The sequence below is a fragment of the Dendropsophus ebraccatus genome, chromosome 8, assembly GCF_027789765.1.
Source record: "Dendropsophus ebraccatus isolate aDenEbr1 chromosome 8, aDenEbr1.pat, whole genome shotgun sequence".
NCBI lineage: Eukaryota > Metazoa > Chordata > Amphibia > Anura > Hylidae > Dendropsophus > Dendropsophus ebraccatus.
In genome coordinates this window covers 67206192-67225169 of record NC_091461.1, presented here as the reverse complement: position 1 = coordinate 67225169, position 18978 = coordinate 67206192, and the positions used below count along the sequence as shown (strand labels likewise).

General features: G+C 40.5%; 1 protein-coding gene across 1 annotated transcript in view; it reads right to left on the bottom strand.

Moving 5' to 3' along the window:
• Positions 1-18978, bottom strand: part of COL13A1 (collagen type XIII alpha 1 chain) — a 192153-nt gene that overhangs the window by 41584 nt on the left and 131591 nt on the right. The window contains exons 16-22 of the mRNA XM_069981851.1: positions 18159-18275; positions 16480-16521; positions 15328-15354; positions 14283-14318; positions 11897-11959; positions 9161-9187; positions 3171-3215 (exon numbers count right to left, since the gene is read on the bottom strand). Of these exons, the coding sequence (XP_069837952.1) occupies positions 3171-3215; positions 9161-9187; positions 11897-11959; positions 14283-14318; positions 15328-15354; positions 16480-16521; positions 18159-18275 (357 nt within the window). The remainder of the gene's footprint in view (positions 1-3170; positions 3216-9160; positions 9188-11896; positions 11960-14282; positions 14319-15327; positions 15355-16479; positions 16522-18158; positions 18276-18978) is intronic.

Below are 18978 nucleotides of genomic sequence, written 5' to 3'. Positions count from 1 at the left end.
CTTGAATTACAAAGACCCCACAATTGAATAGGTTGTCCAGGGATCAAAGGGTACCTGTCACTTTGCACTCCCCCCCCATCCACCCCCTCACACAAACTTCAGAGTGGAGTGTTGCAGCTCATGCCTGGGAAGTGGGCTGCCAAGAATACATCCCACATCTGCGGATCTACATGCACAAGCCCTAATAAATAAAATAAATAAAATGTGCACAGAACTCTCCGCACCAGTCACCTGGCATGAGCTGGAGGAGGCAGAACATGTAGATTAGTAACCTTTAAAAGAAAAGTCTGACAGCCACATTAAACTATGTATAACTCAATGTGCATCTAGTAGGTCATTTTTATGGGACAACAGCTCTATTTGCTTCCTGAAGCTATCTATACCATGTGACATGCATGATGCATACAGTGCATAATGACACATAAACGTGACTGGTTTCCAGTGAAAGATAGGAATTACAGGTTGCCATCATATATATTATTTACCCATTACTTTAGGGATGGAGTGATAAAGGGGTTTTGAGGGGAAAAATTCCTTTAACCCTTTCTATATACGAGTTGAAATCAACAGTGAGTTCATGGCACAATCCATTGTAAAATCTGCATGTTACACAATGCCATGTGGAGCTTAAGGTCTAAACAGATGCAGAATAGAGATGAGCGAACCGGGTTCGGGTTCGAGTCCATCCGAACCCGAACGTTCGGTATTTGATTAGCTGGGGCTGCTGAACTTGGATAAAGCTCTAAGGTTGTCTGAAAAACATGGATACAGCCAATGACTATATCCATGTTTTACACATAGCCTTAGGGCTTCATCCAAGTTCAGCAGCCACCGCTAATCAAATGCCAAAAGTTCGGGCTCAGATCGACTCGAGCATGCTCCAGGTTCGCTCATCTCTAATGCAGAACCATTTAAAGGTACCATAGGGCGTTTTAGCACTTTATTCTTTTTTACTAATCTTGGAAAATCCATAGCACTGAGCTCTCCAAAAAGGAGTTGTGCGGAATCTTCTGCTTTGCATGTTCTTTATTATAGATCTACTAGGTCTACTATTGACTCCATAAATACATGAATTATAATAAATCTTATAAGGGAAAAGGCAGGTATATACAATGTCCTTTGTTGCCATTGTTAATGTGAGATGTTAGCTTAGAAACAAAATGACTTTGCAATATGTAGGGGTGTTTGGGCTATATGTGGCCACCCAGAGGTTGTGATGTCAGTTGCAGCTGGTTGAGAGTTGAACATTATATCTATGAATTCCATTAGGGGCTATAATGTTCAAGGGCATACATTATATAATTAGAAATGAATACATCTGTTCTTTAGGTTAGGGCCATATCAGTTGGAAATTACATGGATTTCCCTGTGTAGATTCTACAGATGTCCGCTGCAGAGGACCTGGGTAGATAAGTATCAGGCTTTTAAAAAAAAAAAAAAAACTATTACTACTATTTCTGAGCTTGTCACTTTTCCTCTTGTGATTAATCGTTTGGAAGAGGCAATTATTTTTTTTTATGTTTTACGGACATCAAAATAATTTTACATACAGTATGGGTGTGCCTGGAAACCCCCTCAATAGTTTAGAAATGACATGAATTACATTTGCATGCAAATGTGATCTCTTCTCTAGAAGCTTGTGCATACTTCTGCATGCAACAAAAGTGTTACATGAAATAAATTAAAAAAGGGCATGATGGGATGATAGGGCATACATAAGAGACCTCCACAAGGGGTCACTTGAAGCAAGGCAGAGATTTACAAACAAGACATTGCTTTATGCTATACTAACATAATATAATACAACATGGTAAAATAGACGTATACAATAATAAACATAGTTTATATCATATACTTTATACAGAAATTATTATTACAAGGGCCGTGTAGAATGTTCACTGTTCCCCCAATGTATAATGTATAATATATTTAACAGCATAGAAAAAAAAGACCTATAGAGCCCAGGGTTAGCCAGCCCATCTCCTCTTATTTACCGCCACTGTGTCCCCTTGCATACACCTACCACTCCTTGTTCCCAACAGACACTGAGGCAGCTGGTCTCTTGTTATACTAAGGAACACCCCCAGGGCACTTGGGCCGTATTTACATATTAACAAAGAGGCTTATATCTCAACATTTAAAAGGACTATGTATATATATATATATATATATATATATATATATATATATATTGACACATTTATATTATCATTTAGCTGTTGAAAAATCTGCTTTTACATTACCATACCTCTAACCACCTATTACAAAACCCTCCTGTCTGAATGGAGTTGCGCTTACTGCTGCTTCATTCAATACTAATGGGGCTGCTGGAAGAGGTGTACTCTGATATCTCTGGCAGTTCTACAGACGATGAATGAAATGGCAGTGCACATGTTAGACCACTGCCCCATTCATATGAGAGACTTGGGGCCCCTATTCATGAAATCTTCTGGGTCCCAACAGTCTGATTCCCAATGATCATGGATTTATCCTGCGGATAAGGGAATAGGTATAGCTCCCTCACAAATGGTGACTGCAGAAAGCCAGATTTGTACCTTCACACACACTGTGTCCACGGGGGAAGTTCATCTCTGTTCTTAACCCATCCCAATGGTAATCATTTTATATTCTTCATGTGCTACACAAAACAGAACCCACACACTTCTATAGATTTTCTTTTTCAATGTAAAGCTAAGTAAAACCAAACATACAGGTAATAGTACAGCTGTCATGTTAATACAACATGGAGGGAGATACTGCACAAGTTATAGGTGGGGACGATTACTGGAAATGACTAGGTGAGAGAGGCGGATCATCATGGCTGACAAAGTAAAGTGGAAGATAAGATATAAGATTATGGAAAAGAATATGAAGGAAGGCAAAGTTAAAGGAAGGGATGGGTCATACCTCTCAACTTTCAGAAACAGAAATCAGGGGGGTAGCTAAAGAAAAAGAGGACACAAGATGAAAATTAGGGTTGCCAAACCACATAGGGAGTGGAAAGTGGTATGAACACTATGACTATTGATGATGTGTGAGGACCAGTACACAGAGAAGAGGGTGCAGGTTATGGAGATCATTGGAGGATGCACGGAGACGGCACAAGGTCAGCTGAGAGGTACACTGGGAATCGAGGGTTAAACTACAATCCATGCCTTTTGGAAAGATACCTTTGCTCCATGTTTCCCTGGCATCCCCGGCATGCCTCTTTCTCCCTAAGGGTAAAATGAGAAACGAAAGAGAAGGGGATAGAGTGAGTCGAGGCCAACTAAGTTAGTGTAATGTAACTAAGTGTTTGGGATAAAAAGAATAGTTTAAAGAAGAAAAAAAGAGTGAAAAAGCTGTAAATTTAAAATACCAAATAACTAAATTAAAACAACATGTTAGAGTTGCAACCAATTCTTAGTAGCTGCTTGTATGTTTTGTATGTGTATGGACTGTGGGTTCTCTCTTCTCTTCTGAATCTTTATTTTAGATGGAATATTTTATTTGTATTTTATTACAATGTTATGTCTCAAATTCTGATGACCATTAAAAAAAGTTAACTATCTAGTCTGCTGTCATTCATGTACAAGCTGGTTGCTGTATGAATTCCACCTCTTCCAGTACAGCACATTCCATCCATCTTCCATTAGGGGGTGCTAGCACATAAGAATGCCGCAGTCCTGGCTCCATACACATTCCTTTACTACATCTGTGTTCTGCTTCCAGGTTTCTAAACCTTGAAATATGAAGCTTGCCTGTAATCATACATTGATCAGACATCCAGCATTAGCTGGTAATAGTACCAGCTAGTAGAAAGCCTCCATGTGACCCTTGTAGGCAATGTCAGGTGTGTTTTTATTTAACGGTGCCTCAACCAGGAACATTTCATTTTTTACACCCATTAAATTTCATCGGCAGCGAGAGCATAAAAAAACAAAGGCCTGTCAACTGGACGTAGCGTAGCCAATGCGGACTGCAGTAGTCTAAGTGGCTAAATGTGTCTCCAGTATGCAGAGACAGAGGTCAGTAATCGAGCTAGCTCAGCAGCCACAATCTATAAAACCATTTCACTAATACTTAGGACCCATGGGTGATTATGACCCAAGAGCCTGTCACTGATTCTTTGACAACCCTGTTGCCACTGGTAGATGTAAACAGTATTTGTTCCTATAATTTATTTTTATTGCACCGAGGTATTAGGAAATTGTTAAAATATAACTTTTATTAAATATTTTTTTTTTAATTCTCTAGAGCCACATGTCTAATAAATTTCACTTACACAGCCATCACCTTTTTAAAAAATACAAAAAGTTGCAAAAATATCAAAAAGCACCATATAATGTTCTGATTCACTATTAATACCGCTAATGAATTTATTTATCCAGGTATAAAAAGTTTTTCACTTATTTAATAAATAAATCAGTTGTCCCAGTCGATTATTTTATTGTCTATTTGCTATGTGAGTGTTCATATTATTGACCCTAAAATTATCGTTAATCGTTTGCTAATCGTTCGCTGTAATTCCACATTCGTTTGCTCGTTCAATGTAATTGCACATTGCCCATTGATTTGCTGGGAACAGGAGTAAACGCTCATAGTAACGATTGCAATAACGATCGCAACTAACGATTATCGTTCTGTGTAATATGGTGAACGATTTCAGGTTAAAAGAGAAGTCCGTCCAAAATTATTTTTTGATATGTTATTACTTATGGAAAGTTAGACAAATTTTTAATGTACATCAATTATGGGAAATGCACATATAGGGCTATTTCCCTTAATTTAGTAGATCATGGAGTGTTAGAATTCTCTCAGAAACAGTGACGTCACGACCCAGGGTGTATTTCCTATGGAGTGTCCAGCAGGGGGTGCTCTATAAGTAGAAGTCTATGGGACTTTATTGTTTCTATGGATGTCTATGTAAACTAATGTAATGTATTGTAATGTAATGTACAGTGTGTTATATTGAATGAATATAACTATGGAATACTTTGGGGAGCAAGTGTCCTTGCTCCCAAAAGTATTCCATAAAAGTATTCAATCAGTACATTTGGAGGGCACCGAGCAGGGAGGGAGAGAGGTACCTGTGCATCTACCTCCCCCCTCCCTCCTATACACAGTACTACTCATAGTATGAGCAGATAATGGGGGAGTAGTACCTGTACTATCCCCATCACATCGCCACCTGCGCAGCTTCTCACACAAGGGCTGCTCTTTATGCCCCCTCCTCTGCTCCCCCCCTCCTTTTAGCTTCAAACAAACTCACCCACCGCTGACTTCCCGCCACCGGACGCTGCTCCTCACACAAGGGCTGCTTCATGCCCCCTCCTCCCAGCTTCAAACTCACTTCCCACCGCTCACTCCCCGCCGCCAGCCGCTGCTCTCTGCTCACATGCATGCCGGCCGGGCACACTAGGAAGCACTGGGAGCGTCGTGCTCCCTGCGGGGTGGGGGAGGGCTGACGCGGCTGGCATGCAGTGTGAGCAGAGAGCTGCGGCCGGCAGCAGGGAATCAGCGGTGGGATAGTTTGAAGCTGGGAGGAGGAGGGGCATGAAGAGCAGCCCTTGTGTGAGGAGCAGCGGCGGGATAGTGAGTTTGAAGCTGGGAGGAGGGGGCATGAAGCAGCCCTTGTGTGAGAAGCGGCGTCCGGTGGCGGGGAGTCAGCGGCGGGCAAGTTAGTTTGAAGCTAAGAGGAGGGGGGAGCGAAGGAGGGGCATGAAGAACAGCCGTTGTGTGAGGAGCGGCAGCCGGCAGCGGGGAGTCAGCGGCGGGCGAGTTAGTTTGAAGCTAAGAGGAGGGGGCATGAAGAGCAGACCTTGTGTGAGGAGCAGGGCAGGCAGCGGCTCATACTATAAGCAGATGATGGGAGGAGTAGTACTGTGTATATGTGGCAGCAGCACGGAGCAGGGAGGGAGGGGGGGGAGTAGATGCACAGGCACCTCTCTCCCTCCCTGCTCGGTGCCCTCCAAATGTACTGATTGAATACATTTATGGAATACTTTGGGGAGCAAGGACACTTGCTCCCCAAAGTATTCCATAGATATATTCATTCAATAAAGCACACTGTACATTCCATTCCATTAGTTTACATAGACATCCATAGAAACAATAAAGTCCCATAGACTTCTGCATATAGAGTGCCTCCTGTAATTAATGTACATTATAAATTTGTCTAACTTTCCATAAGTAATAACATATCAAGAAATAATTTTAGCCGGACTTATCCTTTAACAATAAACAATTTTTTTTGCGATCTTTTATCGTTAGTCATTAATCGTTAAAAATCGCTCCGTGTAATAGGACCCTAAGACTCACATGTTCTAATGTGAAATTTCCATCTGTACAGCTCTGGTGATGGCCGTTCAGATCTAAATCTGATCTAAATCAATGATCAACGACATACAAATGATTTTTTAATCGTTGCCTGCAATTACACAGAACGATTATCGTTTAAATACGAACGATTTAATGATTTTTCGTGCAATAATCGTCCCGTGTAATAGGGCCCTTACCCCATGGCCCCTATAGATCTGTGGTACAAGAAACGTGTTTCGCTGACAAGATCGAGTCTGAAGAGGGTCCAAGCAAAATAAGGGAAGTAACCTGCAATAAGGGAAGCCCCGCAAGGTAATGTATGGTGCAAGGGCTGCAAGGACATCGGTAACAGGCCCAGTAAATAGGCCCAGTAAATAGGCCCGGAATAAGCCCAGTAAACGAGGGCCGATCTAGCAGATCGGCGCTCGTTTACATAGTTGATCGGGCCCGTGGAATAGGGCCCTAAGGATATTGTGCACTATGTAGCTATGTTCCCACTAGGGAAAAATAAGGGCAAATAAAAACATTATAAAACTAAAGACAGTGTGAATTAAGTCTTTAAGAATTCCTGAAAAAAACCTTTTATAGAAAATCTAATATTAAATTTAAAGAAAAAAAAAAGAAAAAAAAACAAACAAACTGTGAACCAAAAATACTGACACTAAACTAAAAGCATCAGGAATGTTGAAGGGTTGGAGGGCCCCCTAAAGGAAGATCACAAGGGTCACGATGCTGGGCCCCCGATTGATTAATTGTAATCTGCTGGGGAACCTGGAAAAAGTGTTTAAAGGTTTTATCCCCCTACCAGTTTTTTTGTTCTTCTGAATAAAACCCATTCATATTCCAAATACGTACTGTGTAAGTCACTTAAAAGAAAAACACTGCAGATCTAACATCGGATGCGGTCCATGAGTGCTGTCAAGGCTACAGTTATATTTGACATCGGCACCTTCTTACAGTCAGCTATTGTTATCATAAGTCACTAATCTTTGAATAAACCCCCATTACCCATTGAAGGCTGATTCATGTGATGTTTGAATTATGATGTCACCTTATAGTCAAGCTCTTCTATGCGTCTATAATTCAAGCTATTAGCCTCAAAGAAAGGAAAACTGCAAAGTGAATGTAAGAATAAAGGTTAAATGTGTATATAAAGTGATGTTCCAAAGTCAGTATTGGAAATGGCGGTAAAAACAATATGTGGAAGACAAGAACATGCAGCTCGCTCCATAGTGTGCACTGACAGGGTTTTCTGTGGCCATTATTCACTGAAATATGTAAGTTTCTTGAAGCGATGCGAGAGACCCCGTCCGGAGCGTATACTATGTGTATACGCTCCAGCCGTGATGCTATAGAAGACAAGGCAACATATATTTGCAACAATTGCTGTACTTTTATAAAAATATACATTGTGTGAACATAGCCTCATTCTCACAGTCTCACAGTTATATGAGTGTTTTGTTTTGTTTCAACTCTTATTCATGATTTTAAATATTCCATACAAAAAACTAGTGCACTGATCAGAATTATCCTGTCAAATACTAAAGAACTACTGTTGTGGAGGTTGAGTAAACCTGCTTCACATAGTATTAAGCCTAATTAGGCACAATATCCACTAACTGATAAACTGATACATGAGTCAGGAGAAGCATGTGGCTGAGCGATTTTCCTGGTCCACTGCAATCTCCAAATCAGTGCTGAAGATGTTTCATCAGACCCTCAACATGAATTCTAAAGGCCCTATTACCGGCTTGTTACGGCCGTTAATCGACTTATGTAATAGAAGGCAACAATCAGCTGACATGAACAATGTCGTCTGTTCATTGCTGTCGTTCGTCTTTCAACATGTTAAAAGACAAACAACTTACATAGCAGCGATCTGCTGCCGTCGCTCTGTGGAATAGGAGTGGTGGCAGCAGACCACCGCTATCCTCTTTTGGCTCCCCTGACAATCTAACGATCACCTGGGCAGCCCCCCTGCAGCTCCCTGCGGCCTCCCCTGCCCTTACCCACTTGCTGCTGCCATGCACTGTCAGTGCTCGCTTGCTCCTCCAGTCGCCCTGTGTAATAGGGGCTTAAGGAGGTTTACCACCAGGCCATCGTCAAGAATTATAAGGAGGTTTACCACCAGGACATCACCAAAGATTATAAGGAGGTTTACCACCAGGACATCACCAAGGATTATAAGGAGGTTTACCACCAGGACATCACCAAGGATTATAAGGAGGTTTACCACCAGGACATCACCAAAGATTATAAGGAGGTTTACCACCAGGACATCACCAAGGATTATAAGGAGGTTTACCACCAGGACATCACCAAGGATTATAAGAAGGTTTACCACCAGGCCATCACCCATCATTTTGCTGAGGTCAGGGGGAGGACTTAGGCATGTGAATGTCCAGGTGCTCATTGTCCCACCAAACTTTTTTAATTCAATTCCAATATTAATTTCAAAATGAATTTTAAATTAAAAATTACAGTCACAAACGGCTTACAAATTCAATAAAAATTTTAGTTTAAAATTTAAATTTACAGCCATTTTGTGGCCAACATTTCAGGTTCCCATTGACTTAGATGAGGTTCAGCATGAGAGCGAAAGGCCATGAGAGAGTGACCTGTAGTATACGAAGCCCCCCTCCACTCGTTTAGCAGTGGCTGCAGAACAGGAAAACCCTCCACTCCACTAGTGAGACAGAGTGAAGGTGCTGTGTTACATTGTGCATTGTGTTACATAGCTACTGTAGGGCTGTATCTCTAATTCTGCTGAGACTAAAGTAGGCACTGAAGAACTTTCCTTGGTTGTGAGCACAAGACTGAAATTTTTATCATATTTTATCATCAACCATCAGAGTCCTACCTTGAGTCCTGGCTCTCCCTGTTCTCCCTTTGTCATTACCATGAGCAAAAAAGAAGACACAACAGAAAACAATAGAGATTAAGAGCAATACAGATATAAGGTGCACTGCAAATCAGAAGTAGAATTTGTCATGCAAAGCCAAAGACTATGAACAAGACAAAGAACATGCTGGCATGGCATTCAATTTATTTAGCTATGTGTGGAATGAAGGCTTAGTGTGCAACACAGAAAGTACAACATGCGTGTGAGAATGCAGGTGTGTGCCATGCCAGTAATGTGATGGCTCAGGGACAGAACATGCCAACACTGGAAAGGAAAAAGGTTATGCTTATCAATATAGAGACCTTAAAACCCCTATAAAGCATTGTAGTCCTCATAGAAATATATATCATTACACCAAGTACTTTATATAATTTATCTTATTTTTTACCTTTGTAAAAAATGCCTTCCTGTTCTGTGGGGAAGGTAGAGACTGCCCGAGTGTATCCCTGTTTTCCAGGCAGTACTCAAGCAGTCTCCACCTTCCCCATGGAACGGGAAGGGATCGGGAATCAAATGTAGAAGGTTCGAGAAGGTTTGAGTTCGATTGTCTCGATGTTTGATCATCTCTAATCTTAAGGCCTTAAGGTAATGTGTATAGGGGCTCTCCCGACCTTCCACCAATGTTGGTGATGATAGGGGTCAGGTGTGATGAAAAATCACTGCCCGGCCCTTTTGTTCAGGGAAAGATAAACCACAGAAAGAACTCTCTTTCTCTGGCATACCCCAGGCATTTCTGTGAATGGGAAAGACATGAGGTTGTCAGAGGCAAAGATAACGGATGATCATTTGCCGTGAGTTATGTAATGGGATGTATGGGAACCTTTATTGTTCATAGAGGTAATCTGACAAACAGACCATTATCTGTTAAAAGAGCATTCCTCAAACCTCTGCCACCTCCCATGATTCTGAGAACGGTAACCCAACTCTCCCCGATAAAAATAGAGTGGTAGTCGACACCTGCACACAGCCCCTCTATTCATTCTCTATCGTGGAGTCGTGGAGATAGCCGAATGCTGTACTCAGCTACAGTGTCTGCAGCTGCATAGAGAATAAATGGAGCACATTGTGACCCACCTCTTCATTCAGTATGAACAGTTTTTTTTAGACTATGTTCACACGCTGTACAAACAAAAGCCGCCCCCTGTGAATGGCCGTTGTTTAATGCTACCTACAGCCGTAATTAATGATCATGATCATTAACTCTGGCCGTAGGTAGCGTTAAACAATGGCTGTTTATGGGTAATGGCCGTTGTTTGTACAGAGTGTGAACATAACCATAAAGTGCACCTGGCACCATATGGGCCTTTAAACTGATGCTGATGGTGGTTCAAGTTGCTGTGGAATTCACCTAAGCCAATATTTCATTCTGTATACATATATACAGCACCACTACATGGACGTGTGAATATTATGGTACGGCCTTCTTAGCAACTAGTAACTAGAAACAATGGATTCTAGCTTCGTACGATATCCAATAAACATAGCCTTTTAATGTGTGAACAATTTCTTTTGTGCAGCCAAGCATAACATCTATTCAAGGGATAACATGACAGCCAAGCACAACATCATCTATTCAAGGGATATGATAACAGGAGTAGGTGCCAGGGCATAACATCACTTCTACATAAGTGAAATATATCATCCCATATTGTCCTGAAGACAATCCTAAATTGGATTATAAACAAAATAGGTGAACTTACAATCGGATTATGCGGATGACCCTTATAGAATTACAAACTGATAACATAAGGACACGTGGACGTTTTTCTTTGTCGATTTTTTTTTTAAGAGCTGATTACAGAAAGACATAGGCAATGCAAGAAGATTGAGTACTTTAATACTATCTGTGCTCTGTAAAGAATAGGAATGGTCTACAAAATGGTAGAGCGGTTTTGAAATCCCCTCCCACAATGTAGTAGGAAGGAAAACTGTTTTTGTATATTTTGTCATTAAATTTTGTTCAATATTAGAAATGAGCAAACCGGGTCCGGGTTCGAGTCTATCCGAACCCGAACGTTTGGTATTTGATTAGCGGGGGCTGCTGAACTTGGATAAAGCTCTAAGGTTGTCTGGAAAACATGGATGCAGCCAATGACTATATCCATGATTTCCACATAGCCTTAGGGCTTTATCCAAGTTCAGCAGCCATCGCTAATCAAATGCCGAAAGTTCGGGTTCGGATCGACTCGAGCATGCTCCAGGTTCGCTCCAGGGCTGCTGAACTTGGATAAAGCTCTAAGGTTGTCTGGAAAACATGGATACAGCCAATGACTATATCCATGATTTCCACATAGCCTTAGGGCTTTATCCAAGTTCAGCAGCCACCGCTAATCAAATGCTGAAAGTTCGGGTTCGGATCGACTCGAGCATGCTCCAGGTTCGCTCATCTCTATTCAATTTGTATTATGATATTATATGTATTATGTGTCATAATAGGTTATAATGGGTCGAAAGTACATCTTTTCCAGGTATAGGTGTCCCCATACAGTCATATATAGATATTGTATGATAGTATTAAAAAACTATGTATACAATATTTTATTGTTTATGCACTTATATAAGACTGTTGCTTTCCTTTCCATTAGGGAGACACGCCATATATTATCTATTAATTACATGTAATTTTATTAAAAAAAATGCAGAAACCTCATAAATGTCATGCAGCATCATCAAAACTATCAATGTAATGAATACCTTTGCACCTGCGGGCCCTGGAAACCCAGGTGCGCCTGGTAAGCCAGCTTCACCTACTTCCCCCTAACAACAAAACAAATAAATAACCAAATGGCAACATAAAATGCTACCATCAAATATCCCAGCATGACATAACAGATTGTTAGCCTATGGCTATGTTTCCATATTTACATAGAAACCACCCCCTGTGGTTTTACTATGTTCTGAACACATTACAAACACAAATGTGAAAACAGAATAGTTGTCAGCTGACCTTTAATTCTCGGATTCCGTCCCCAGAATCCAATAGTAGAAAGACAATTTAAGTTAGCTGCAGACATGTATTGGTAGGTCTTATTGCTTTAGCTTTAGGTATGTTTTTATGGAGGAGACAATAAAATATATGGAATTCTACTTTAGGAAGATCGCTGGCTTAAAATGTCTTTCATTTATACCAAAAGGTACTCAAATATGCTGACAGCCACCACCTGAAATCTCCTTAAACTCTAAACACCAGAAAGTTCATAATAGGTCAAAGGGCATATCACATGGTCACCTTTGATGCAGCTGACAGGTCAAGAGGGATCACCATAGAGATGGAACTTACAAGGGTCCATAATTAAGGTAGTGTTGTAATGATAAAGATAGTTGTTACATTTATAGTGCCTGCTTCTATATATTCTCTGTCCTTAGTGGAAGAAGCTATGATCTTCATGTTTAGTTTACTAATAACTCAGGAAAATAATGGAGCAATGATAATACAATATATGATATTTACCACAATATTCATGATTCCATGTAATCTTAGTTATAACATTCACCATTACTGCTAATGTAAAGGGATACTCTGATGAAAATCTTTTCTTTTAAATAAACTGGTTTCAGGAAGTTGTATAGATTTGTACTTTGCTTTTATTTAAAAATCTTAGGTCTTCCCATACTTATTAGCTACTATGTGTCATGCAGGAAATTGTATTTTCTTCTCAGTCTGACACAGTGCTCTCTGCTGACATCTCTGGCCAAGACAGGAACTGTCCAGAGAAGGAAAGGTTTTCTATGGGAATTTGCTGCTGCTCTGGATAGTCCCTGTCACCGGAGTACCCCTTTAATTTGTTGATGCTATATAAAATGATGATGAGAGTAGCAATTCAAAGTAGTCTTCAAAAATATGTCTATCCTAGGCTATATGATCTCCTGTATTGGCAGAACAATAAAGGGTTACTGAAAAAAGACAAAGGAAACGGAGATGTAATTTGACAGTTTTAAATATATGTGTAGGACAACTTGAACTTGTACAGTAATAATAGTGTCAAGTTGCTAATGTCCTTTCTCTTCCCGGAAAGAAAAGTGTCACCAGAGTATATCAATGTTGGATGGCCTAAAGCCATATATGACACAATATTCCACACTACAGAGCTCCTTTCATGTACTGTATGTATGTTTTAATGCAGATTAGCATTTTTTTTTTTTCAGGAAAAAAATATACAAATTTTAGACATTGTTACAAAAATATATGTATGGCATTTCAATGTCTTTTACACACATAACATGAAGCACTACAGCTGATCCAACACTATGTTTGATGTCACTAGCTATTCTGCAGAGCTCAAGGCTATGTTCACCTTCACAACCATTTTACTTATTTATTCAGCGCTCCAAAGCATTTCAAACAGAAAATAAAGCTTCCAATTCCTGCTGTTTTGTTCCTATTGCTGCTATGCAGACTAATGCGTCCCTATAGGAACACATGACAAACATACTCCATTGAAGGAGAAGTCGGGCCAGACCCATTTTTTAACGTGCTGGGGAGGATAAAAGAAAAAACATGCTCTTACCTCCCCATCTCCAGCGCTGGTGGTTGCATCCTGCCATTCCGGGCCTTGGCCGCTTTCTGGTCTGAGCAGGGACCCGGGTTGTGATGTGTGAGGAAGCGGCTGGGGACCTGGGGACCGGAGCGGCAGGATGTGGCCACAAGTGCTGTAGCAGGGAAGGTAAAACACTTTATTTCTTTTATCCTATCCAGCACTTTGACTTTTCCTTTAAGTCTGATTTTGCCATCACACTCTTTTCCATCTGTCACATATTCAGGCTTACATACGAAGGAGTATGAATGAAAGATCAGACTACAGAGGGTTGTTGTCTGTTACCATGGAGATAGGCCTACAAAGAAGCCGTAAAAATGAAGCTAAGCTTTAATCAAAAACAAATGCAAAGTTGCTTCCTCATTCAGTTTAGGGGCTTTGGGATAATAAAGAAAATGGTTGTGACTGCTTAGATGGAAGTGTAGGCAATGGTGTCAGGATGACTCTTACATGCTGTGAACCAGATGTTTATTCTATACATTGTTTTCATAAACTTTGCATTCCTTTGTTGCAGCTGGGTGCTCTATATATTGTCATTTTTTTACCTTCCTTCCTGGGATTCCTGCAGTCCCTGGATCTCCCTGCAAGATAAATAAACCTGAACATAAGAATTCTTCTTTCAGGAAATGAAATGGAAACAAACATCTGACAGACTTTAGCAGAATGAAGACTATGGTATCAAACATTGCTACCTTCTTTCTATAATGCAGCAAGGTAATAGTGCACATCTATTGTAATAAATGGTCTCAGCCATTATCCTAATTCATGTAGTAATAATCCAATGTAGATTACAAAATAAATATTTTTCTAGTACACCAGCAGAACAGCAGAGGATTTATGTCTAGAAACATTTTCATATACATTATTACATTTACATTATTCTAAATAGGAGGGTGTGGGAATCCAACATTTAGAACAGAGGGTAAGTACAAACAATCTAGAGGAGTCCACATGCCTGTGCATTACAAAGCAGCCCAATAGTTTTAATAAGAACTATGTAATTCCTTATTTCTGCTGTGGTGGCGCTTGCTGCCAGGTTTGCCCAGAGATTATAGTGTGAACGGTACAGCAGCTTTATTAACTTTGCAATGAGCTGTCAACCTGTACACATAGCCAGTCACTATCACAATAGTTTTTGTGGCACTCTACTCTGCTTGTGTAAGAAAACTTTCTAAATGAAGCAGAAACTTCTGTCAAACTCTTACTGAAGATCCCTACTCCACTTACTGAACAGTAAGCAAGTAATGCTTTATGCATTTCTAGATTATTGTTAGCAGATACACTGGACTGGGCACTCTGTCTCTTACATATGGGTTCTGCTGCTGCTCAGTTAGTCGGCAATTAGTCACTAACTTACTTGTAACCGTTAGCTGGACCAATGAATGTATCTGAGGAGGCCGGGGAATTTAAGAGCAGAAGGTGTGCATGTGGTTTACTGTACCCTAACCACGGGCACAGATTCTCTAGGTCATGCATTGACCAGGCCAGCAAAGCCCCTGTTTCCAGCTAGTAGTGTAGGGTGCCATGGAAAGTACACAAGGGTACACAGACAATGGTTTTATTTCAGGTAAAATGGCAAAATAGCTTTACCTTAGGCCCTGGGGGTCCAGGCAGTCCCTAAAAATAAAGCAAACAGAATATACAGTAAGAAATACTAATTGCTATGGTAATGTCAGTAAAGTTGAATTTCAGTCATGTTTTGCTCAGGTAAGCAATCTGGTACTGCAGTTACTAGAGATGAGCGAATTTACGGTATTTTCGTGTTCACAAACACTCAGCATTTGACTCCCGGAAACTGGAGAAGATGAATGCCAACCTAGAACTTTTTGCATCCATCTTCTCCAGGCAGCAGGAGTCAAATGCCTATAGTATGGGTTCACGTGAACCTGAACTTACTGTAAGTTCGCTCATCTCTAGTCATAGGCTTAATATGATATTGAAACCAAAGCATCATGCCACAACTTCTGTAGAATCATCATATGTCTAACTGCAGACAATTTACATATAACATGAATATATTTCAAATTTTATTTTGTGCTGTTCCTGAGTTTCAACCTGTTTATAACCCACAGCTGTGATCACAATATTGCAATAGTACTGAACTCTCCCAACATTCTTGGTAAAGGCCATTTTACATTGGCTGGTTATCGGCTTGCCATTTAAGAATATGTTCACAACGTCAGGTTTTTTAATTGCCATTAATTGTTGGATTCACTTCTGGTTTACTTGCAAAGACTGCAGTGTCAATTAAAAAAAAAAACAACAAAAAAACAAAACTGTGATGTGTGAAACCAGCACAAAGGTTTCACTGGTGATTTGCATCCTAGAAAGTGTCATTGTTATACTAGACATCATAGAGTAATATGATGCCGGCTATACTGATCTAGGCTGATACAGGCTAAATACACATTAGAGAGAAGTCATCCAAATCCACCCATTTTTAGTGGGATGGGCAACTGTGTAATGTATATGGAGGGCCTCCTGAATCTTCTGACAGAGGATTTCAGTCAGATGTGTCACTGCTCAATGATGCTGCAGGATTAGGCACAGGGCTGCACGGACTTGATAAAATGTGATCAAGGTGTATGCTCATCTGACAGATGAATGAAACCATGTTTTTTTGTAGTAGGCACTAATGCCGCTTTGTACAGTGTAGTCTTAGCTTTACACTCTCCATGTGTAGATTCTGTGTTTTTGCTTGGATTACAGTAAGTAATATCCTTAGAATAGTCTTTGACTTACTTTTCCATCTTTTCCAGGTTTACCCGACTCCCCTGCCTTTCCCTGGGAGAAAAATAGAGACATAAATAGAAATAGTTAAACCCAATTGATCACTAATTCTAAGTCAGTGTAAGTGCTCTTGTCCAGCTGGGAATAGCACGAGTCGGGACTTCAAAGTCTCCTGGGGTCTTTTTTTAGTTTGATTTTCTGCTGAGACCAGGATCATTACAAGTCAGAGTGTTACTTCCTCTCCCTGGTATTTCAGTCTGGAGAGGAGGAAATAACATTGGTGTCAGCCTCTGACACATGTGTTTGGATAGTGATAGCCTTGATAGAGACAAGAGCAATGAAAACACTGGAGAAGGAACGTTTGCCATTTTTTACCCTACTTCTAATCAATGTATAGAAATTATAAGTGTGACTATAATTCTCAGACTTTGTCATATGCTGCATTTTCTACTGGTAATTTCTTATTGTTTTGTTCTACATGGCACCAGTGTGAAAGTGCCGCAACCCCTGCCAAAAAATCTAGAGAGTTGCCACTGGAGCACTGTCTGAATTTCCTGTTGGGCTAGCTCAACCTTTTATTAATGGCAACTGCACTAATGCACATTGACTATTATATGATGAACATGTCTTACTTGTGTAACAAATTTATTTTGTTTGGAATTTTTGGGTGTTATAAACCAATTTTCTGCCATACAAAAGCTATAAACAGCTGTGCAAGCGGTGGGCAAGTATTAGCAGAAGGAGGCATGGCCTACTGTGAAATGGAAGTAACGTACCAAATGGCACAAGCTATGGCAGAAACCTAATCCAAATGAGAGCTGGTGTAGACTTTTATGTCTGGCTCATGCACAGTACATGAGATGCATCAATTATATGTCTTTGTGTCTTGTAACAAGTGAAATCAAAAAGTTCTCCAGATTATTTCTATTCAAAAATATTCAAGCCTTCTGGCAGCTGATCAATACTGGAAGACTGGAGTTTTTTAAATGTAAAAGTAAAAGTAATTTACAAATCTGTATAACTTTCTGGCACCAGCTGATTTAAAAAAAAAAATCACAGGAGTACCCCTTTAAGGCAAAATTCTTTTAGCTAAGACTACAGTCTAAGGGTAGCACCACACGTACCAGATTTGCAGCGGATTTTACGCTGAAAATTCTCAGCAAAATCCACTGCGGATCCATTGCCAGTTATTTTCCATGAAAATATATACTTGCAGTGGGATTGACACCCCCCTGCGAGTATGTAAATTTACTCCCTGCCGGCCGGAGCATACTGTACCTGCTCCGTGCTCCAGGCTCAAGGATTTCCGGCTGGACATCCCGCTCAGCCAAACAGTGGCTGCGGCAGGGCAGCGCACTGATTGGCTGAGCAGGACTCGCAGAAGCAGGGAACCCCCAAAGCAAGCCGGAGTGTAGAGCAGGGACAGTATGCTCTGGCCAGCAGGGAGTAAATTTACATACTCAATGTCAATCCTGCTGCGAGTATGTATTCTCATAGAAAATAACAGGCAATTTTTGAGGTGAGCAGGGATTAGCCTTGGGGTATGCCACTGAAAAGGTAAAAATCTCTGCCCTCTCTGTGGCGTATGGAGATAAATGTGCTTCTTAGTGTCTAAAACTGTTCACCCTGCATATTCAATATTCAATAACCAGAGGTGTTTCCTGATGTGGGAAGGAAGAAATTAAACTTACAGGTGGCCCTGCAACCCCAGGCAATCCTGGATCTCCCTGTAGTCCTGTTGGCCCAGGAGGTCCAGGTGGCCCAGGTAACCCTGGTGGGCCTTGGATTCCTGCTTGTCCTTGTTCACCCTAATTTAAGAAAACAAAGGGTGTAGAAAAAACATTTATTAAAGCAAACAAATATTTACTTCAATGTGTAATACATAGACAATATGCAGCAAGAGGCCTTGACAATATAAAGAAGTATAGTCATAACATAACAAGCAAGCTTTATTTCTGGGTTAGTATGCGTCAGACATCAAGGGGTTTCCTACAACAAAATCCCAAAACTTTTATTTTGCAACATACGGATACTACTACTATTATGACAAAAGGAGTAAGCATATAAAGGGGATTTAGAAGAGTAGAGAGCATATTAGGCTATACTACAGTGTGTGGCCATTTTACATATAGGAATTATGTGGACACACTAATCCTGAATCTCCGTGTAGAACTCATATAATTGTATAATCCTCTGGGTGCTCGTTTTAGACTGGCGGCCCCTTTATAATGACACCAGGCCTCTGGCATCTATGCTGTTAGAATGATGATTTCTTAGAAGGACGACATATCTTCTAAAAATATTCTGACCTGAAACTCAATGTGCCCGAGCAGTGTGCTACGTTTAGAGCCGGGATTATGAGCGCGGCTGCTGCTGAAGAATGCTTCACTGGCACGCTCCTCATTTACCTATTATTGTTATTTATTGGAAAATAGCCTATAGTAGGAGAAAGACACTCTATATTAAACTGCTTTCCTCAACCCATATTCCAGACTTCAGTTTATGATTATC